Consider the following 22,094-nt stretch of genomic DNA (forward strand, 5'->3'; position numbering starts at 1 on the left):
TGGTGCTGGGGCAGCGGGAACAAGGCCGGCCCTCCACGGAGGTGAGCCGCCACCCGGTGCGCAGAGGAGACTGAGCAGGCAGAAGGGGCGGGACGGGACAAGGGACAGGCCCCAGGCAAAGGCCGGGAGGGCATCCCACAGCAGGAGCGGCCCTGGGGGAGCCAGTCCAGGTGAAGCCGGAGATGGGAAGGTCTAGAAGCCCACGAGGCACTCCGCCCCTAGGCAGGGGTGACCGGCAACCCCGGGGCTCCGCCCAACGCACCCGGCAAAGACCCCCTACCTTCTCCAATGCCACACAAAACACCCAACCACCTCGTGATCGAAATCAAGACTGTATTTATCTTCATTGATTGACACGAGAACTGAATGTTTAAAGCAACCACAGTCCACAGTGGAAACGGGTTGAAAGTACAGAACGGAGCAAATGGCTGCGGACATCGAACCGACAAGGCTCAAAAGTGCGGCGGACACACGTGTGGCCGCCGGGGAACAGAAAAGGGCGCTGAGGGCAGGGCGAGGCGGCGTTCGAGAGGTTATGAAAGCAAACCCGAAAGCAAAAGGAAATCATGCCAAGGCCTCGGTCGGGGCAGGGCCACGCTGAGAAACGTTTGCTGACAGCCTTTGCACAGGAGAGAAAACACCAGTTACCGTTTCGTTTTGTGATGAACCTTTACTCTTCACTCCTAAAAGTCTGCTTGTCAGGTACAGATTCCGAAAACGCTGCGCAAACGAAACCAGGATCCACAGAAGTGTCCTGCGGCCAGAGCCGGCCAGTCCCAGGGAGGGCAGGGCCCTGGGGCTGGGAACCGGGGAGGCCGGCGTGGCCGCTCCGAGCCTCGTTCCCCGGACGGCGGCCCAGCCCCACCTCAGAGCGCTTGCATAGTTGAAGGGTCGGTGCTGCAGTTAAACTTGCGCGCGTTTCCAACTGACAGCGAGGGGTTTTTTTTTTGTGACCGTGTTAAACAAATAACCAGAGAGGTTTCTAGAAACTTTTTATAAAGTCTACCCAGGTTAAGAATTTAATAACGCCATATATTTATATTAACAGACTATTTACATATTTCATTTTTTTTAAAAACCGAAAAAAATCCTCTTACGCTTCTGCATAATAAGGCAAAAAAAGTTTTGTACATTATTATTATTATTATTTTAATATATATCTGTAACTTCGGTTCCCAGTACCAAGGGAGGGCCAGGGCCGGCCCTGAGTGGGGGGGCCTCACAGTGCGCTGGACAAAATGACCGTGTTTTCTCCATAAATAAGACAAGATCCTGGGGCTCTAGAGAGGGATCTGAGGCCTTTACATTGCAAATCCGAACTGAAGGTAAAAAAGCAAAAGTTTCTTGTTTTAAGTGTCTAAAGAGCACAAAATTGAAAAAAATACAAATCTATTAAAAACGCTTCTCACCTGTGGGAAAAGATGTACAAACTCGAATTCTCTTCCAGTGGCCTAACCTCAAGCTCGGAAAACGAAAGATCACCCCCAGCAAGGCTGCGGATGAAACTCCCCGACTCCGCGGGCTTCGAGCGGAAAGCGAATGTCACCCCAGGACTGACGGCGCTGTGCTTAGGTTCTAGAAACGTCCACGTAGAAAAGTTTACAGCAGTGCATTTGTGGGAGGGTCTCTGTACAGGCGGCGCGGGGTCCCGCGGGGACTACCGCGCCTCCACCTCCTGGGGGTTGCGGGACGGGGAGTAGTCGCGCGCCTCGGGCCCGTGGCCCCCCAGCGGCGTAGTCCTGCTCCGCGGCGGCGGCCCCGGGGGCGTGGGGGGCCCGCCCGCGGCCACCAGCGGGGGCGGCGCGCCGAGCGCGGCGGCGGCGGCGGCGGCGGGCGGGGTCCGCGCCAGGAGCCCGTTGTGCAGCGCGGCGGCGGCGGCGGGCCCGAGGCGCGGGTAGTGCAGGGCGCCCAGCGCGGGCAGCAGGGCGGCGCCGTCGGGCAGGTGCGGGGCGGCGCCCAGGTGCGCGGCCCGCGCGCGCTCCAGCTCCTCGCGGCGCGCCTCCCGCAGGCGCTCGGGGCTGTAGTCGTGTGGCTCGCGGTCGCGGTAGGGGCGCTCGGGGGGCTCGAACAGGGCGGTCGGGGCCGGGGCGGGGGCGGTGGCGGCGGGCAGGGCGCGCCGGGGCAGCTCCAGGCCGCGGTAGGCGTCGCGCAGGGGCTCCCACGCGAAGCCCAGGCGCTCGCGGCCCGCGGGGCCGGGGCCGAGCTGCAGGGGCGCAGGGGCGGCGCGCGGGCGCTCGGGCGCGGGGTGCGGGCCGGCCCCGGGGGGCTCGGGCGCGTCGCCGTCTTCCCTGCGTTCCTCCTTGACTTTCACGTCGCCCTGGGGCCGCTCGGCCGGCGCCTCGGGCGGCTTCCCCGGCTCTCGGCCCAGGAGGCCGGCCAAGCGCAGGCTGTCGCCCAGGGCCGCCTTGCTGTAGGGAGACGGCGGGCGCGCGGCCGGCTTCGCGCCGTCCTCCCTGGCCGGTGAGCGGCTCTCCTTGACGCGGGGCTCGGCCTCGCGCTCGGCAGGGACCCCGGGCCGGCACGGCTCGCCCTGGCCGCGGAGCAGGAAGCTGCTGACCGGGTAGCCCACGGGAGCTGCAGGCGAGGCCTGGCTCAGCAGGCGCGTCTTCTCCAGGAGGTCCCTGGGAGTGAGGAGACAGATACCTCACTCAGGCTCTGCCCAGGAGGCGCTTTCAAGCTGTTTGCTCCCAAGTTCCCACCCTCTAGGACCTCAAGATCCCTCGGGGTGAGTGTGTGGGGGTGGGAGGTCCCTTTAGCACCCTGTCAACACATGGTAACAAACCCACACCCTCACGAAGGACCCCCAACACCCCACGCCTCCCTCCCCTCGATAAACTGCTGGGAAGCCAGCTTTGCAGAGCTCTTCCCGCATACCCAGGCCGCTAGGCCCGCAGGTAGACCCTCAGTGAGGAAGTCGGGCCCAACCAAAGTCACTGGAAGGGTAGGACCCTGGAGTCCCGTCTTCGCCATGGCTGACCCTAGTTCTCCTTCACGAGGACGAGTCCGGGGACAGGGAAGAGGTCATGGCTGGGGACGCTTCTCTGGTCTTGTCCCCTCGGCCAGCCGGCCACAGCTCAAAAACCCTCAGATTCCAGACTCTGCTGCTGACTCTGGACTAGGACCCCAGCCTAGTCCTGCTGCCCAGGGGCATCCTCCCGGCCAGAGGATTCCCCCATGGGTGCTCCTCCCAGACCTGGCCCCCACCTGGAAGATGCAGGTGGTTCCGTGGCCCTGCTAACCCGAGCTCCCTGCAGAGGGCCTACTGTGGTCAACAAGCGAAGTGTCCCGGCTGCTCCTTCCAGGGGTGGACCCTCCCCCCTCTGGACGGCCCCTGCCCACATCCTGCCCCATCTGGGGCTCTCCCCTGGCCTTGCCCAGCCCTGAGGGTGCAGCGAGGGGGATCATCAGGGCAGAGCCCTGCAAAGCCGGCAGGAGGCCACAGGAGCCGGCTGGGTGCCACTCACCGCTCCCGCTCCTCCCTGCCCTTGTCTGGCTCCCGGTCGTGGTTGGTCAGGGCTGAGACCCGATCGGGGTCCACAGGCTTAGGCCATGGGGGCGGTGTGGGGAAGGAGGGAGGCGCCCGGTGCAGCCGGTTCCAGGCCTCGTGGGGGCTGGGCAGGCCGTGCAGTGCGGAGCTCTCCTTGGGGGCGAAGATGCCGCTGCCCTGAGCTGGAGGGGGACGGGGTATGAGGCCGGGATAGCACTGCACCTCTGCCCAAGGAGCCCCATCCCTGCCCAGGGAACCCCGTGGAACCTCAGGGCTGCTGGGGGGGGGGGGAAGCACTCCATTCCCACGTGCTGAAGGTGTACCCCAGGGGGACAGCCAGAGGGGACCAGTCAGCCAGGGGTCAGGGTGTGGCCCAAACCCACGAGGAGCTCCGGCGTGCACGCAAGTGAATGGGAAGCAAGCACGGGGGTCACTCACTCAGTGCGTGGCTCCCCAGGCCTCCGAAGGCGTTGGTGCCCAGGCTCCCCAGGCCCCCGAAGGTGCCTGACCTGCCGAACGGGTCTGTGGGGACAGCAGGGCTCAGGCTTCTGAGTGGCTCATGCCAGAGCTCCCATGTGACTCATGTGCACCAGAGCCTGTGCTGTGACTCCAGCAACTGCTACCTATACAATCTGAGGGTCGCCTCCCCACCCACCGACATCCCCTGCCCCAGCCCTGAGGTCTGCAAAGACCCAGGCCGACTTCAGGGACCCGAGAGCACCTACCTGTCAGGTGACCAGAGGTCAGGAAGCTGCCGGGATGGGCCGAGGGTCCGAATGGGTTGGTGGTGGGGTGGGCTGCACCTGTGGGGCGGGGTGGTGGAAGCCTGATGTACCGGGGCCTGTTTGTGGCTTGTTCCCAAGGCAGGGCCACCCCAACTTTCTCTGGGGATGTGCACACCTCCCACCAGAAGCACGCCGAAGGGGGCAGGTGGTGGTGGAGCCCCTGGGGAAAGGGGCACAGAGAGCCTTCAAGGCTGCCCCTGAAAACGCAGACGGGAACCTCCAACTAGAAGCTAATGTGTCATCGTAGCCACACAAGTGTCCTGGTGCACAGCGGCCGGTGTCACGGCTGAAGACAGCAGCTCCTCCCGTGGGGTCCCCCGCCACAGCCCACAGGTGTCTGCTCTGCCACTCATCCGTGGCCCTGCCCTGGCTCTCCTGAGACCCCCTGACCCCACCCCAAGGGCAGCAAGTGGGGCGCGGGCCCTGAGAAGGGGCACTGGGTCAAGGGGCCCGGCCTTGCCGCTAGGGTGGGACACACGGCCTCTTTCTCGAGGGTGGGTTTCTGGCGAAGACCAGTGATGAGGCCACGGGTCTCTCCGGCATCCCCTGTCTTGGGAGACCCCCACAGGGGAGTGTTTATGTTTTTGCTGGGCTGCCGCAGGCACGGAGCGCCCCCACCAGAAAGCTAAACCCAGTCCTGAATGACCCCCGGGGCCAAAGAAATCAAACAGGAAATCAGGAAATGAGAAGTGGCTGGCCCAGGGCTAACGAAGACGAACACCAGCGTGGGGGTGAACCGTCGCCTGGAAAGAGCACAGGCAGCGAGAAAAGGCCACCAAGTCAACGGGCAGGCTTCCAGCTCATGCTGTTTGGCGGGGGGGCGGGGGGAGGGCAGAGACAGAGAGGGAATCCCCCAGCCATAGCCTCGGGACGCGTGTCCTGGGCGTGTGGACCGCACAGCAGGGCTGTGGCGGGGCGGAATGGGGAGCCCAGGCTCCTGAGCACACCCAGCTCGCGTCCCGGGGGCTCCAGGGACTGAAGCCCAGACGGGGTCTGCAGAACGCCAGTGCGTTGGAGCCAGGGGCCGAGACGAGCCACCGTGCTTGTGCGGCCAGCCCGGGGGACCCTGCTGCGCCCGTCCACCCAGCCTGCTGACGGGCCCCCCCTCACTGTCCACGCGTGTCCGTGCGACCTGGCTGCGGGTGGAGGTGGGCCTGCGTGAAGACGGGGGGGGGGGGGGGGGGGGGGTGTGTGGAGGAGGGTGTTCAGGGCGGGCTCTCTGGACCGGCTGCCCGTCCCTGAGGAGGCACGAGAACCGTGTGGGAGCGCACACACCCTGGGTCGAGGCAGCCGACCTCGGAAAGGCCTGCTCGTGAGGCCGGGAGCTCGGGTCTCAGGAGGGAGGTTTCTCTCCTTTCTCGGACAGGAGTCCCTCCTGAACCTCGCTCACTCGTGCAGACCCTGGTTCACACGGAGCACCGCCCTCCTGGGAGCGTGGTTTGGGTGTGTGTGGGCCAAGGTGCCCACAAACACCCTGGGCTCTGGGTCCGTGAGCTCCCCTGTGAAGCACGTGTTGTCCCGGGACCCCACAGGACAGCGAGCCCTGCGCCTGGCCTCCACTGATCTCGCCCCACGTGCCTCTCCCCTTCGCCCTCGTGCTGCGTCCCTCCCGTGACACGTGCTAGCTGTGGGGGTGACCTCTACTGAGGTGGAAGGGCTCCTCGTGACCCTCGTACCTAGGGGTGCTCCTGGGGCCCCAGCACAGCAGGCCAGTGCGGGGCGGACGTGGGAATTCTCGGGGCAGGGTCCTGCCGTTCTGAGGAAGGCGGTAGCCCTTCCTGAGAGGGAGGCGGGGCTGGGGGAGGGGCAGTCTGGGTGCCGGGAGGACCCCTGGCCCTCCTGGCCTCAGCAGGGACGAGGGAGAGAGCCTGGGCAAGCGGCAGAGACCGCCGGACGGCAGGGTGGGGCAGACTTGCAGCGTGAGGAAAACAAACGCTGCCGAAGCGTCTAGAGGGGTCCTGCTCGGAGACCGGCCAGAGGGAACAGGCAAAAGCGCCCCTGCCCGCCGGACACCCCCTTTCCTCGTGCTCTGGACGGGGCGCCTTACCCGAGCCGGAGAAGAGGGGCCGGGCCAGCTCCTGCGGGTACTGCAATCCGGCAAACACGCCCGGGGCGGGGGGTCTGCTGGACAAGTCCAGCTTGGCGCCCACCTCCAGCTTGTGGGGCTCCAGCTGCACCTGCTGAAAGGGACAGAGCGTGCGCTGGGCCTGTGGCCTGGTCAGCCCCTGACCACCACCAAGCGTGTGACGCTACCTGGGCACTGGTCCCAGTGAGGCCTCGTGACTCAGCACGGAGTGCGGCCGTGACAACGCGTGCCGGGCGCAGGAGGTGTTTCGTGAACTGCTCTTTGGAAGCTGTGTGTTTTACGCTAAAGCAGATCTCGATTTGGACGTTGCCTTTTCGTTGGAAATACTTTACCTGGGTTAAGATTTTGCAAAGCTGAGCTGAAACGTACCTACGTTGTTTTAAATATGCTTAAAAGCTCCCCCGTGACTGAATTTGGCATCACTAGTAACATTTAAATTTGTCTAAGTTAAACAAACCGAGAAAGCCCGCGCCTCAGCGCTGAAGGCCACACCAGGCACGGGGGCCGGGTGAGCGCTTCCTGGTTCCGCTGTGGTCCCGCAGCCCCTGTGGCCCTGCCAGCCTCCGGCTCCCCATCGGGGCAGCGGGGGCACGCTCGGTGTGACGGGGGAGGGAACCCCAGCCCAGGCGGGGACACCCCCCACAGTGCTGCTGCGTGTGGAGGCCGCCCCGCCCCTTCCCCGCCCCCAGGGTGACGCCAGGACACCTGCAGAGGGCAGCACCCGCGTCTCGTGGCAAGCCCAAGCCCCTGCCGACTTCTCGTAGCCCCCGGGACGTGATGGTTTTTGAAAGCCGTGCATGGAGGTGGCGTGTGTGACCAGAGATGTGTGGAGGCGGGGTGGGGATGGGGCGAGGCCTTGGCTGCCCTGCACCCCCCCCCCCCCCCCCCCGCCCCGGTCTGGGTGGGGGCGGGTCCCCCAGCTGGCACCACCCACCCCTCCCTAACCGCAGCCTGGGGTCCTCCTGCGTGGTCCCCAGCCAGACAAGGGCGCATCAGGGACGCCCTGGCGCTCTGCCCGTCGGCAGCAGGGGCAGCTGGCGCTCACCTTCATCTTCTGCTGATGGCGATAGATCTGCCAGGCAATCTGCACGTGCATGGCACACCACTTGCCGGGTTTCTGTGACGGGGCGGGCCACACACTCAGCTGCACAGCGGGGACCTCTTCACCCTGCCCCCCCCACCCCCAGGGTCCTGCCGGCACAGGCACCCCTGTGGCCATGCAGGCGGAACCCAGGATCCTCCCCAGCTGCGAGCCTCCCCGAGGCCCCTTCCTCCCAAGGAGGCGTGCACGTCCACGCAGACGTGTGCCACACACTCACCCTGACTGCCGTCCGGTATGGGTCAGACACCTACCGTTGAGAGAGAACAAAGAGTTAGCTCCAGGCTCTGGGGGTGGCCGGGTCCCAGGGCTGGCAGTGGGGGACGGACATGCCCCACAGCAGCCACCCCCTCCCCCAGCGAGGGGCACCGGGCCGGCTGGGGTGACCGCAGGGAGGGTCGGGCACTGCCGCACCTACCCCGGGGGCTTTCTGGAGGAGGGTGTGAACAGCACTGGCTCGACCCGTTACCTCGATTGGGTTTGAAGTCTGAAGGGAGAGAACGGGGTGTGAGACAGCTGCAGACCCCAGGTGCCCAAGTCCACCTTCCACACTGCCCCCCCACCCCCACCCCCCAAGGGGAGGCCTGGGTTCCTACATCCTCAGCCCAAGGGCTTCTGCAAAGGTGGGAAGGGCATCCCGACACAGCCATGCCTGGGTTGGGGGGCTGAAACAGCCCGGCTTCAGGGAGGGTCAGAGAAGCGAGCCCAGTCCTGCACGGGGCCTCCTGTGGCACAGACAGCCCCGTAGCAGCCACCCCACACGACCTCACCTCTGCCCCGGTCCTCCTCACCCTGACCTTGAGCATGCCCAGCTGAGGAGTAAGCATGCGTGAAGCATGGCTCCCGCCGTCCCCTGGTGCCCCACCCTGCTGCCGTCTAGACCGGGGGTCCCGCCGCGGGGCTGCACAGACGCATCCCACCCGGAACGCTGGCTCACCCCCACACTAGGATCGCAGCACGTGACTGCGTGGCGGGGCCTCCCGCTGCGCCCTGAACGCTGTCCCACCCCAGGAGCAGCTGGTACCTTGGGCTGAAAAGCACCCTGTAGGGACCCAAAGGGACCTGGGTGTGGGAGCAGGGTGGGCAGTCCGGGGATGGCAGAAGAGAAGGATGGGAAAACCTGCAAGAGAAAGACGGGAGCGTTCCGGGGGGGGGCTGTGGGGCCCGGCCCCCTGCACCCGGCAGAAGGTGCCCTGACAAGGCCTCTGGGTAGGCGTGGCTCCACCCTTCACCCGCCCCCTCCAGCCCATGGACCAGGGCAGTGACCACGAAGGACACTCACGTTGGAATGTCGGAAGTAGGGGCTGTCCAGCTTGGGCGCGTATTTGTCAAACTGGAAGGGAAAGAGGCGGACGTGAGGCCTCCCGAGCCTGCCCACACCCTCCACGGGGCCCAGCACCCGCGCCCCCGTTGGCCAGGCAGTGGCCCGGATGGCTGTCCTGCCTCCTGCAGCTGGTAGTCTGCGGCCAGCTGTCTCCCTGAGGGCATTTCCAACGGCCTTGAACTGGCCTCTTGGGCTCAGCTTCTCAAACCGGGTGGATCTAAGTAAGGGGCCCCAGTTCTAATGGTCCCACTGTGGGAGTTGCAAACTGGCCGGTCTGGACAGTCTGAATCTATTCCTGAAGCCCAGGAGGTGCTGCAGCCATGACGGGGGTTGGGGGGTGGGGTGGGGCAGGGCCAGTGGTCAAGCAGTGAGACGCCCCCAGGCCCCCAGCAAAGCCTGGTGGGGGTAGACTCTGCCCCACACAGCAGCTGGCTCAAGAGAGGAAGCCCCAGGCCCCACGGGAGGGCATCCTGGTTCCCCGGCCCCTCAGCCCTCAGTCTCTGGACCTGCTGCAAACTGAGACTTGCAGACCCTGTGTGGGCACAACTGGCCCCAAGGCCACGTCACCTGTGTGGATGTGGGGCACCCGCCCAAGCCCAGGACAGGGAACCTCATGACATGACGTCACCCAGAGGGGGGCCAGAGGGACAGATGGACGGCAAGGGCCGGCGTTGGCCTGCGTGCGTGCGGAGAGCGTCTGCGTGTGCCTGCTGTGTGTCCCGCCGCCCGGGCCGCCCCCGCCCGCCCGCCCGCGCGCGCGGGGGGGCCTACGCACCGGCGGGGGTGCGGCGGGCTGCAGGAGCGGCGTCGGGGGCAGCCCCGCGGGGAAGGGGGCAAATGTGTGTTGGTGCTGGTGTGTGTGCTGGTGTGTGTGTTGGTGCTGGTGGAACTCCGCCCGCAGCAGAGCCCCCGGGCCCAGGGGGGCGCCGGGCCGCTCAGCGCTCTGGACCAGAAAACGCGCGTTCAGCTCTTGCCTGAGCAGCTCGTGATCTACAAGAGAAAAAGAGAGAGAGACGGAGAGGCACGTCGGCCGCGGGCTCCCGGCGGGGCGAGGCGGATAGTCACCTGGCACTCCCGGTTTCGGCAGGCCAAGCCGTGGTGGCCGCTCGCTAGGTGCGGGCCCCAGGGTGGAGGTAAGAGAGGTGCCTGTGACCAAGTACCAATCAGAATCCCCGAATGAGGCTGGCAATACATGATTGGCTGGCTGAATGAGATCAACAGGCTGGCATCTAAAGGCAAGAAAGAACACCGTGAGCCGCCGGGGGGCCCCCAGAGCCGGCCACAGGGGAGCCCTGCCCCTCCGCCCCCACCCCCACCCCCCAGCCCAGCATCCTGGTCCCATTCCAGGGCACGGAGCTGCCCCAGACCTGAGTTGGGCCGCTCAGAATCATAAAAAGAACTTGGAAACAAGACCCATGGGAAAAGAAGTCTTCAATGACCCAAGGATCGGCCTTGAAGGGGCGCCCTGCCGGAACCAAACGGGGAGAGAGAGGCCAGACGGCCGCGGTTCACCTGGAGACCCTCCTACTCCAGGACGCGCAGGTCCTGGAAGTCTCTATTGGCAGTGGAGCAGCTCCAGGCGCCCCTCCCCTTGACCGGGCCTGGCCAGGGCTCGGGACGGAGCCGGGGGCTCCGGTGTGGCCGCGTGCACGACCCAGGTGCAGGCAGGACGCCGCGTCTGTACTGGGCGGTGGGGCCCCCTTGGGAAAGGCAGCCTGGGGGGCCCAGAGCCCTGCCATCTGTCCATGGGGTCCTTCAGCAGGTGCGGGGTGGGGCCTCAGGAGACGGCACCCATTCCCCGGGGCGAGGCCTCCCCACCTGCCCAGAGGCCAGGATCAGAGTGGAGGGGGACAGCGACCCCCGGCCCCAGCCAGCACCTACCGGCAGGGTGTCCTGGGATGACCAGGCTGTTGGCCGGCAGCGCCGGGGGCGGGGGCAGTGTCGGGGGGGCGGCGAACATGGCCGCCGCGTGGTGCTGGTGCTGGGCCTGCGAGCGGAGCGCCAAGTGTGAGGTAGACAGGTGGGGGCCCGGCCCGAGAGGCGACAGGGACGCGTGCTTCGCGAGCCCGAGGCTGGCGCTGCTGCTCCTGCTGCGGGGACGAGGGCTCAGTGGCTGCGCGCGGGGGCCGCGCGGCCCCGCCCCCCGGCCCGCCCCCGCCCACCTGAGGCTGTGCAGGCCGTTGTGCGCGGCCTGGCCGGGGCCCGCGAAGGCGCCCAGGGGCAGAGGCACGTGCGTCGGGAGCGGGGCGCGGGGCTGCGGGGGCGCCGGCGGCGGCTGCGGGGTGAGGCGGGGCAGGGCGGGGGCTTCCTTCTTGACCGGCGGGCTGGCCGGGGCGTCCGGCGCGGGGCCGGCGGGGGGTGCGGGGCTGCGCACGGCAGGCAGGAAGGGCGGCGGCTCCGCGCTCAGCTCACGGCTGCGCTCCAGGCCAGAGACCTTGGGCGGCGCCCCGGCCTTGGCCTCGGCCTCCTCGCCCAGCGCGGGGCCTGCGGGAGAGAGGGCGGAGTGAGCTGGGCCCACGCGGCGAGGTCCTGCCCTCGCCCCAGCGCGCGGGGCTGGGGCTGCGGCTGCGGCTGCGGCTGGGGAGCTGGGGAGGAGGAGGGCTGCCCGCGCAGAGGGCCCGCAGCAATCCCTGCGCGGGCCTCACGACCCCGCTTCACGGAAGGGAGACGAAGGGCAGCACAGGATCGGCCCCAGCAGAGCTCCGGCCCCCAACCTGTGCTTCCCGCCTCGGCTGCACCTTCACTTGTTGCCCTTGCGACCGAGCAACACGTATGCTAGTGGCCTTTTTTCTGGAACCACCTGGGTGACCCATAGCCTGAGCCCTCTCTAGGCCCATGACCTGGGGGGAGGAAGCTGCTGCACCCCCCCCCCCCCCATCCGCTGTCCCTCATCACCTACCCGGGCAGGTCCACCTGAGTCTGCTCCCTGGGAACCCAGCGTTTGTGCTCAGGTGTGCTCATGACCTTGAACTGCCGCCTACTCACTCCAAACCCTCCTTTCCAGGCAGTGTCTCAGGTTACATGCCCCGGGGGCCCAGTAGGTTAAGAAACACCCTAAGCAGGCTAGGCAGAGGGCATGTGTCCAGGCCAGAGGAGGCTTTGCCTCGAGGGGATGGCAGCCCAGTTTCCCAGGAGTGGAAATCAGGTCGCTGAGTGTGGTCACCCTGTTTGGGCTGCTGGCGGACCTCACGTCCTCCAGGGGCCCATCCCCCCTGCAGCCACATGGCTGTGGGACCCAGGCCAGCAGCAAGACCCGAGGACTCTGCTGGAACTGCTGGGAAGTCTCTTCCCCGGCAGAAACAGGCGGCAGCAGGAAATGGCTCCTCCTGCGTCCTCTACAGTGACATCTCCCTCCGGAGCCACCACCTCATCTGTTTGCTCAGGGGCAGAACCAGGGGGAGGCCACCGCCGCTAGCACTGCCATGAGAACGGGGAGGGAGCACTGCCGGCTTCAGCCCCATGGGTCACGGCACGGCCTCTGCCCACGCACAACAGCCTGCGGGGGGCCGGCCCCTTGCACAGTGAGAGCAGCCACCGAAGAGGCAGGTGTGGGCCATGCAGACTGGTGGCCCCAACCCTCTGGCCCTCCTGGAGCCTCTCCCCTCGCTGGGAAAGCATGAGCGACTCTTGATCACCCCTGGTGTGCACCTGCCGAGGCCCCTCAAGGCCTCGACTGGTTTCCTGAGCTCTGCCTGCAGCAGTGAGGGACCTGGCAGTGGGCTGAACTGTGCCAAAAAGCTGTGTCCAAGCTGTAATCCCTACTACCTGTTGATGTGACTGAATTTGGAAAAAGGGTCTTTGCAGATGTCACCAAGCTAAGAATCCTGAGATGACATCAGTCTGGAATGGGGTGGGCTCTAAATCCAGGGATGAGTGCCCTTGTAAGAGAAAAGGAGGCGGCAGCCAGGGAGGTGGGAGGGATACGGCCACAAGCCCAGAGACCCCCAGAAGTCGAAGAGGCAGGAAGGAACCTCAGAGTTTTCAGAGTGTGGCCTTGCCAACACCTTCACCTCAGACTTCTGGTCTCCAAAGCTGTTGAGAGGGTAAGTGTCTGTCCGTCTTGAGCCGCCCAGTTTGTGATCGTTTGTTGAAAAGGAGACAGTTCTGTGTTACCCCCTGTGTGAAATGCCAGCAGAGTGCCTTTCTCTCCCTGGACCTGTCTGGCATCCCCGACGACCCTGGATGCTTGGCTGAAATGCTCTGACTCGAGGACGAGCCTTCTCCACTTGAAAGCACGTGGAGGCTGTGCCCTGCTGCATGGGACCTGTTGCTGAGGACGCCCGTCTGCATGTGCTGCAAAGCCCGTCCTGTGCAGTCACATCTGGAGGCAGTCTTCCAAGCAAAAGGGCCCCCGCTCCGTGCTGGGTCCAGTGATCCCCCCTGGGCCACAGCTGGTACTGGCAGGCTGGATTACAAAGGCCCCTCCTGGCCTTGAATGGCTGGATGCTGGGGCGTTCACTCTCCGGAGCAGTGCTGCCCAGGACAGCTTTGGGGCACCATGAAATGCTGTGCACCTGTGCCATCCACATGGGGGCTACCGGGCAGAGGAAGGGCTGCTGTGCAGGGAATCTAGTCACTTCATGTCAGTGTGAGTCACGTACGCAGTGGTGGCACTGGTGGCCAGCCTACACTGTGGCAGGGGTGCCTCAGCAGGGTCCAAACCATGACCTGCCAGTTGTCCCCAGAACACCTGACCCCATGAGCCTGGGGGAGGGTCTGGGAACGTGCACTACTAACAGTCCCGAGGAAAGGGCAGGAACCCCACTTTGGGAACCACTCTTCCAGTGCTGGCCCTGATCCTGACTTCTGCATTCCTTGTGGCTTTCGCTGGGGGGCTGTAAATCATAGCACCTAACTCCTGCCTCAGGCTCTGCATCCCCAGAATCCGACCCACAATAGCGCCTAACCTGGAGCCCACTCTCTTGCCCTGAGGGGCCCACTGCCCCCTCCAATGATGACTTCAGGAGTGTGTCCTGTCCCTTCCTAGAGGCCAGGAGGTGAAGCTAAGGAACGTGCTTACCTTTATCGGCTGCTGGGGCAAAGAGCTTCTCGGAGCCCACAGATGCCTGGAAGACAGAGAGGAGGATCAGAAACTAGAGGGGACTGAGGGCCTGGGGTGAACTAGGCTCTTACCCCTGCCCCCAGGAAACAAGTCTGGGCAGGTTTTGTGCCTGCGAGGGCTGGGAAGAATGTGTCCTCCTGTGCCCACAGCCTCCACATAGGAGGGCGAGTATGCCCAGGCTCAGCTTTGAGCAAGTGGGCACACAGGTCACTCAGCCTGTGAACCAAGGACGCCCTGCTCAGCAGAGATGTGGGGGCTCAGGGTGGCCCTGCCAGTGGGGGGCTGGGACCTGGGACTTGGGTGTCTCTTGGCAGTGTTAGACCCAGGAACCCAATGACTCCGCCGGGCCTGGGCCTGGAGGAGGGAGCAGAGCCTGGGACCGAATGGGCCGCGGGACAAAATGCGGTCACAGTGTGGCCCAAGTCACAGGTCTGGGGACCATGGCTGTGACGAGGTATCGGCTGTCCAGGGAGGAGCATTCCACTCCAAGTGGTTTCTGATGGACCCCACCTATGAGCTTCTCCTCCTGGGGAGACACCCACATGCACGCAGGGTTGCAGGATACTGGGGTGAGGACGTGGTCCTGTGTGGAGGACTTTGCCACGGCTCATGGGAAGGAGCTCCATTAAGACTGCCCTGACTAGGGGCGCCTGGGTGGCTCAGTCGGTTGAGCGGCCGACTTCGGCCCAGGTCATGATCTCGCGGTCCGTGAGTTCGAGCCCTGCGTCGGGCTCTGTGCGGACAGCTCGGAGCCTGGAGCCTGCTTCGGATTCTGTGTCTCCCTCTCTCTCTGACCCTCCCCCGTTCATGCTTTGTCTCTCTCTGTCTCAAAAATAAATAAACGCTAAAAAAAAAAATTAAAAAAAAAAAGACTGCCCTGACTAGACCTTTTTTTGCTACTGGATTTTTTTTTACAGATTTTATTTTTTTAAATCACGGATTCATTTATTTTGAGAGAGAGCGAGTGGGGGGAGGGGAGAGAGAAAGAATCCCAAACAGGATTCAGCACAGAGCCTGACGTGAGGCTCAAACTCCCGAACCGTGAGGTCGTGACCCGAGCCGAAATCAAGAGTCAGATGCTTAACTGACTGAGCCGCCCAGGCGCCCCTAACGATTTTATTTTTAAGTAATCTCTACACCCAACGTGGGACTCGAATTCACAACCCCGAGATCACCAAGAGTCGCATGCTCTTTCAACCAAGCCAGCCAGGCACCCCACTAGTTGCCTTTTTTAAAAAAAAGCTTCACTGGTGGCGCGTCTGGGTGGCTCAGTTGGTTAAATGTCCGCCTCTTGATCTCATCTCGAGTCTCGATTTCAGAGTTAAAAATTAAAATAAAAACAGCTTCACTGAGCTAAACTCACGTGCCATACAATTTACCTGTCAAAGGTGACAATTCAGCGGTTTTAGTGTATTCACAGCACTGTCCCCTCGGTGAGGCTTAGGACATTTTCATCAGCCCAAAAGGAAACCTTGAGGTCTTCAGCCATCGCCCCAACCCGCGTGCCCCCTGGCTGCAGGACCACTGCCTCTCCAGCGTGCGCAGAGGCCCTGGGCCACACTCCCACCGGCTGCTGTTGGTGGGTGTGGCCGGGCGGTGACACCGGAGGGCACGAGGCCAGCCGCTATGACAACCAGGGAACACCTGGTGCCGGGGAGCATGTAGAGAAACCAGGACCCCCGCACACTGCTGGGGGGAAAAGGAAAAGGTGCAGCCACCGTAGAGGACGGGACAGAGGCTCCTCGGGAGATGGAATACGGAATTAGCACAGGATACCGCGATCCCACTTCTGGATACGTACTCCCCCAAACCGAGAGCAGTCTTTCACAAATACTTGCACATGAGTATTCACAGCAGCCGACAAACGGCCCGGTGTCCATCAGCAGATGTATGGACACACAGAATGTGGTCCATTTGTGCAACCAGCCCTAAAAAGGCAGGCAGTTCTGACACGTGCAGCAACATGGATGGACCCTGACGACACGATGCTGAGACAGGCCAGTCCAGCACGAACACCGTGGGATCTGCTCAGAGGACATCAGATCCCGCTTATCCGCGGGGTCAGAGCCGCACGGAGTAATGGGGTTGCCGGGGGGGGGGGGGGGGGGAGCGGGGAGTTCACGTTTAGGAGAGACAGTGTCCGCTTTAAAGGTGACGAGAGTCCTGAGGTGGACGGTGGCGGAGGCCGTGCAGCAGTGTGAATGTGCTTTTAATGCCTCTGAACTGTGCACTTAAAAATGGTGAAGATGCCAAATTTTGTTATGTGTAATAAACACAAAATTTAAAAACCCACTAAGGGAGCTTTCTGGACCGATGAAAACGTTCTCTATCTCACTGTGGTGGTGGAAACATAAACACGTGTATCTGTCAAAGTGCATTAAACTGTACATTTAAAATAGGAGTGCTTTGGGGCGCGTGCGGGGCTCAATCAGTTACGCACCCAACTTCAGCTCAGATCACGATCTCACAGTGTGTGGGTTTGAGCCCCGCAACAGGCCCTGTGCCGACAGCTCAGAGCCTGGAGCCTGCTTCGGTTTGTGTCTCCCTCTCTGCCCCCTCCCCAACTCGTGCTCTCTCTCTTAAAGAGAAATAAACTTAAAAAAAATTTTTATAACGTTTATTTTTGAGAGAGAGACAGAGCATGAGCAGGGGAGGGGCAGAGAAAGGGGGAGACACAGAATCCGAAGCAGGTTCCAGACTCTGAGCTGTCAGTACAGATCCTGATGCGGGGCTTGAACTCATGGACCGCAAGCCAAAGTTGGACGCTCAGCCGACTGAGCCACCCAGGTGCCCCTCTTTAGTTTTCTTTTTCTTTTGAGAGAGACAGAGTGCAAGTGGGGAAGGGGCAGACAGAGGGAGAGAAAGGATCCCAAGCTGTCTCTGTGCTGCTGGAGCCCCACATGGGACCTGACCTCACGAACCGCGAGATCACGACCTGAGCCAAAATCAAGAGTCGGACGCTCAACCGACTGAGCCACCTGGGCGCCCAAAGAGAAATAAACTTTTCAAAAAAATAAGAGCACCTCATGGCAGGTGAATTATGGTGCCGGACAGTCACAAGATGTGGCACTGACCCAAGAATAGGCCCACTGGTGGACAGAACAGAGACAAGAATCCAAAACAGACCCAGGCCCATGTGGGACCCAGGCCGGACGCTGCTAGTCTGTGGGGAAAGGGCACGTCGTTCAAACGAACGGTGTGTGACGGGAGCTTGCTGCTTGGGAAAAGGGGAAGCCGAGACCCCCGTCTCGCCCCGCCCCCCCCCCCCCCCAGACTGATCAGGGATGTAAACGTGAAACACGGAACCACAGATGCGAGATGAAACGTGTCGGCACGACACTTCACGAGCACACCGGAAGGAGGTTAGCCCTTTCTAATTGTGTCCCGGTACCAGGAAGAAAAGAGAGCAGTGAGTGCAGCCCCCACAACACAGGCTGGCATGCCAGGAGCTGGGCCCCTGCACCAGGACGCCTCACACCATGCACTGTCACGGAGCTCGCGGTGGCCAGGGAGAAGGCCCCCTGGCAGGTGGGCCCCCAAGGCAGCAGAGTCCCAGAGGAGGAAGGTGGGTGCGGCCAGCAGTGCTGGGAAGGGTCCTTCCTGCCCGGCCCGCCAGACCACGGAGGCCGAGTGCGACCTCCTGACCCACTGCCAGCCCGGCGGGACGCGCCGCACTCACGCACGGGGGCACCACAGCCGTGACCTCCTTCCAAGTTTGTTTCCTTGCCAGTGTGCTTTTTCCAGCACATTCTACCTGGTGAGGCGTCCCCATGGGGGTGGGGAGTCCACCAGAGCTGGGGGGGCTGCAGGCCGTCAGCCCTGGTGGGGTGGGGGCAGTGCAGCCCAGGAGACCAGCGGCGCCGGCCCCCAGCCCACCTGGATCCTGGGACGTCTGCAAAGTGACGACGCTCCGGGACCAGGGCGAGGGCGGCTCACGCCAGGCCGCTTTATGGCAGGTGTGGCCTCACCTCTGCGCGTGCAGGCGTGAGGCCAGGTGCCTGATGCAGGGCCTGCCCAAAGACTCCCATTCGTCCTGAACCGGACCTCACCACGACCCAAGGAGGAGGTCCTGTAGGGCCACACAGCAGTGCTGGAGCGACAGCCGTCCCGCTGTGGCCCTTACCAGGGCTTGGGAACATGCTCACAAGCTGATTCCTCACAACTAAGAGCACCTTCTATCATTAAGTCAGCCAGCACAAGTCACTCCCAGACTTCAACACTCAAGCGTCTGCCCCCAACCACACCCTGCAGGGCTGTGGGAGACCTCACCCCGGGCCCCCTCCCTGATCTGGGACCCAACTGGCTGCACCGCCTGCTCTCTTCAGGCTCCAGCGGCGCCCTCTCCGTGGTGCCCAGAGCCAGCACAGGCCGGCTGACCAGGGGTCCCAGCCTGGGGTGGGGGTGAGGGGGTGGAGGAGAGCAAGTTCACTTAAGGCCGCACAGGTTCAGTTCAAGGCCTGGGGCTCGAGTACCCACTCCCAGGGCCAGGAGGTGGCGCACAGGCTCTGGGAAATTCAAGGGGAGCAGAGGAGAGGGGGAGGGGGGAGGGCCTTCCCCACCACTCCCAACCCTGGATGCCAGCCTGGCAGAGGCAGGAAGGGAGGCCACTGTCCTAGGTCCATCCGGTCCCCACACCCCCAACTGCGACAACGGACCCAAGTCAAAGTTTGCTGGGGGAAGTTGAGGGAACTGAGTCCCTGCAGGGATCCTGGGAAGGGGCCTGGACATCTGGCCAGGCACAGCCATGCCCATCTGGGAAGGCTCTAAACAGACATGGCAGGCATGCTGGGCGCTCACAACCTCTGCAGGGCCGTGCCGTGGCCCAGGTTCCAGCCCCCTTCCCAGGGCAGGCAAACAGGCGCGCGCTCCTGCCGGATCCCACCCAGCACACACTCCCTCCTTTCCTTCCCTTCCAGGAGGAGGGGTCTGGAGCTGGCCAGCTGACCCGAGGCGGGTGGGCAGCCCCCAGAGCCGTGCAAATAACTTCCCAAGGATTATCTACTGGGACGTGACCCAGGCAGCCACATCTTCTCCAAACCTGGCACTGAGCCAGTGTGGGGGTGGAAGGAAGGGGTCACTCAGGGCCACAATACAGGTGGGAGATCTCCGGGTTGCAGGTTCAGGGTCTCGGCGGAGGGGGCACGCCCGTTAGGGTGAGTGTCAAAACCCGGCACTAACTCCCCCTGGGTGCACAATCCCGGCCGCAGGCGGAGGTCACGGCGCGCTTTGTCTGCGAGGATCCGACCCCGCGGGGCAGCCTCGGCTCAGACACGCGGCACAGCCTCCGCCGGCCGCGCCCCGCCCCAGACAAAGAACTCCAACTCCGGGCAGGTGAGCGCGGAGGGCGCCGGGAACCGGGGTGGCCGGGACCCCGCCGGAGCGCAAACAAAAGCGCGCGTCCCCCACGACGCCCGGCCCCGCCTCCGCCGCGGGCCCCACCAGCCCCCCGCCAGCCAAGGCCCAGGACCCTCTGCGGGGATGCACCCCCTGCCCGCCTGCCGCCACGTGGGCCGCGGGGGCGCCGCCGGAGAGACACGGGGTCTCCGCGCGCCTGGCTCGCGGGAGAGACGGGGTGGGCAGAGCGCCGAGGGCCTCTCCTGGGCCCCCGCGCCTCTAGAGGGGGCGGTCGCTCTCCTGTCCCTGGCCCCCAAAGTCCAGAATCCCTCCCCGGAGCCACCAGCGCGCACTCACCGCGCGGGCGCCCCGGGTCAGAAGCGCTCTGCTGGCAGCTGCCGCTAGTCCTCAGGCCGGAGCCGGAGCCGGAGCCGGGCGGCATGGACGCGGGCGGCGGAGCGCGGGCCCCCGCCGCCTCTGCCCGTCGAGGTGGCCCCTCTCCCGGCGCGCCCTGCCTAGCCGGAGCCCGCGCCGGGGACGCGCATGTCCGCCGCGCCGCCTCGGCGCGCTCCGGGCGGCTCTCGGGGCGCGCTGGGCCCCCGGCGCCGTCGGGCGCGGCGCGGGCCGGAGAAGGCGGCGTTGGCGGCGGCAGCGGCGGCGGGCGCACTGCTGGCGGGCGCGCAGGCGGCGGCGAGAGCGCGGGCGGACGGGCGGGCGGGGCGGGACGGGGGCGGGGCTCGGGCAGGCCCGACTAATCCAGCCCCGAGGCGCGGATCTGCCCGCGCCGGGCCGTAGACCCGTCGGGGCCTCGCCGCTCCCTCTCCGCTTCTGGGTCGGCGCGCGCCGCGCCCGCTCTGCTGCGCACTTTATGGGCCCGACCCCTCCTACCCGCGGCAAGTTCTGCATGGCTTCTAAGCCCAGTTTACAAAGGGGGAAACTGAGTCACTGAGCCGCGAGGAAAGAGGACACAACTCGCACGGCCGTCCACGTGAGCCCCGCCGTCCCTGGGGCTCGGTTTCACCATCCTGCGAAACGGGGATGCACCGCGGGGAAGGATCCAAGCCGTTACTTTACGTGCAAACGTCTGCCGCGCAGCACGCGCCGCCGGAGCCGCCTGGCCGCTCGGTGGGAGGAAGCCCACCTGTGATCAAGGCAGAACCACCGCTCCTGGCGACGCCCAGTAGGTGCGGGCCCTGACCCGGGTGCACCGGCGGGGTACAGCTTCCCAGCGCGAAAAGCGCTGTGAGGGAATCCACGCAAACCCACACGCTCGGGGGCACCAGGAGATCAGCTCTGGTGGGACGTCCAAGGACGCCAAGATGCGGCTCAGAACTCGCAAACACCCGGCCCAGGCTGTGAGAATCAGCGTCTGAGTCCAGTGAGGGGGAGTGCTGCGTAGCCACTGGGAGACACCCTCGGTCACCAGCTCCAGGATCCTATGCGCTGGGGCCCGAGCTTTCTTTTCAGAAAGCGGCTAAATATCCACAGCGTACACATTTAAATAGGGCGCGGGAAAGCTCCAAGGGTACAGAATAAATGGCTAACAGTGACACTCAGGTGGGGGCCTTAAGTCCTTTTGTTCTGTTTGAATTATTTACCAAATACATGTATTCCCTTCTCCCCGCAAATTAACGCCATTCCCCCAAAGTCCTGCTGTTTCCTGCCATAAAACCAGCAAACACTGCTGCGGGTCAGACATCATGCTAAATGCCTTGCAACTACGAAATCGCCAGGCCCTCATGCCTATACCCGTTAAGGACACCCTGTCACCCCCATCTTACTGATGAGAAAACTGGGGTAGGGACATGAGGTGACCCACCCGAAGTCATGCTGCTGTTCGGGGGCAGAGCTGGGGTTTGGACCCCAGCAGTCTGCTTTCCATGGGTGTAGCCAAGACATTCTTTTCCTCTGGGAAGGCAGCAGAGGCCAGACCTGGTGGGAGAGTCAGGGGCGGGGCTCTGCCTCCCAGGTGGGTGTCTGCGGGCTTGTGTGCCTCACCTGCAACACCGTGCCCCAGAGGGTTGTGGGCTCCCGCACAGCCCTGGCTCCAAGGCCTCTGGCAGTGGAGTGTCCCAATTTGCCTCGCCGTGTTCAGCGGCTAAAGAGCCCTGAGAGATGTCATGCCCTAACCCCATGAATCTGTGAATAGGTACCCACGTGACAGGGTGGAATTCAGGTTGCTAACCAGCTGACCTTGAGATGGGCAGATGATTTGGGGGTGGCAGTGTAATCACAGGGTCCTTACAAGTGGAGGGAGATGGGAAGATGCCACCCCAGTGGCTGTGAAGACTGAGGCAGGGCCAGGAGCCGGGAGTGTGGGTGCCATCCGCGGCCAGAAGAGGTAGGGAAGGGAACCTCCCCTGGAGCCTGAGGGACAAGCCCAGCCACACCTTGACTTAACCCCGTGACGTGTGCTGGAGTTCTGGTTTCCAGAACTGTGAGATAACCAGTCTGTGGGGTGTTCAGCCCCCAAGTGCAGGTAGCTTGTCCCTGCAGCCACAGGAAACCCTTAGGTTTGCGACCGAGACCCCGATGAGGGGATGGAATGCAGAAAGACGGGCCCTTGGGCCACAGAGAGCTGGTGCCCCCCGCAAGTCTGCATGCAAATGCCCATCGGCAGGCCTGGGTCCTGCTTACAGCCTAGCGGGAGCAGCTGGCAACGCTCATGGAAACAGGCAAGATGATGCACACAGGGTGGGCAGGAAAGGCAAACGGGGCGGGGAGATAGATGGGTGTCCTCCTCCGAGTGGCTGTCAGGGAAGCCCCTGCAATCAGGGGCCTCTGAGCAGAGATGCGGGGGACCAAGCTGAGGGGAACCCTGGGGAAGAGCTCTTCTCGGGCAGCTAACAGCCAGTACTAAGGTCCTGAGGCAGGAACAACCTGGCAGGGCCTTGAGGGAGCAAGAGGAAGTGGTTCC

The 22,094-nt window shown here is 64.0% G+C and overlaps 1 protein-coding gene across 8 annotated transcripts in view; it reads right to left on the reverse strand.

Annotated features, from left to right (window-relative positions):
• Window positions 1–316: 316 nt before the first annotated feature.
• Window positions 317–22,094, reverse strand: part of FBRSL1 (fibrosin like 1) — a 79,181-nt gene continuing 57,403 nt past the window's right edge. For 2 of the 8 annotated variants that reach the window (XM_053206662.1, XM_027052098.2), the window contains 15 exons: window positions 13,802–13,847; window positions 10,944–11,265; window positions 10,663–10,871; window positions 9,942–10,010; window positions 9,557–9,771; window positions 8,740–8,790; window positions 8,482–8,577; window positions 7,876–7,944; window positions 7,678–7,707; window positions 7,404–7,475; window positions 6,320–6,452; window positions 4,213–4,290; window positions 3,926–4,009; window positions 3,465–3,669; window positions 317–2,621 (listed from right to left, as the gene is read on the reverse strand). In XM_053206662.1, the coding sequence (XP_053062637.1) occupies window positions 1,658–2,621; window positions 3,465–3,669; window positions 3,926–4,009; window positions 4,213–4,290; window positions 6,320–6,452; window positions 7,404–7,475; window positions 7,678–7,707; window positions 7,876–7,944; window positions 8,482–8,577; window positions 8,740–8,790; window positions 9,557–9,771; window positions 9,942–10,010; window positions 10,663–10,871; window positions 10,944–11,265; window positions 13,802–13,847 (2,643 nt within the window). In that variant the 3' untranslated portion in view covers window positions 317–1,657. Of the gene's footprint in view, window positions 2,622–3,464; window positions 3,670–3,925; window positions 4,010–4,212; window positions 4,291–6,319; window positions 6,453–7,403; window positions 7,476–7,677; window positions 7,708–7,875; window positions 7,945–8,481; window positions 8,578–8,739; window positions 8,791–9,556; window positions 9,772–9,846; window positions 10,011–10,662; window positions 10,872–10,943; window positions 11,266–13,801; window positions 13,848–22,094 lie in introns of all 8 variants that reach the window. The other 6 variants (XM_053206661.1, XM_053206663.1, XM_053206665.1 and 3 more) reach the window with 6 other exon arrangements.

The sequence above is a fragment of the Acinonyx jubatus genome, chromosome D3, assembly GCF_027475565.1.
Source record: "Acinonyx jubatus isolate Ajub_Pintada_27869175 chromosome D3, VMU_Ajub_asm_v1.0, whole genome shotgun sequence".
Lineage (NCBI taxonomy): Eukaryota > Metazoa > Chordata > Mammalia > Carnivora > Felidae > Acinonyx > Acinonyx jubatus.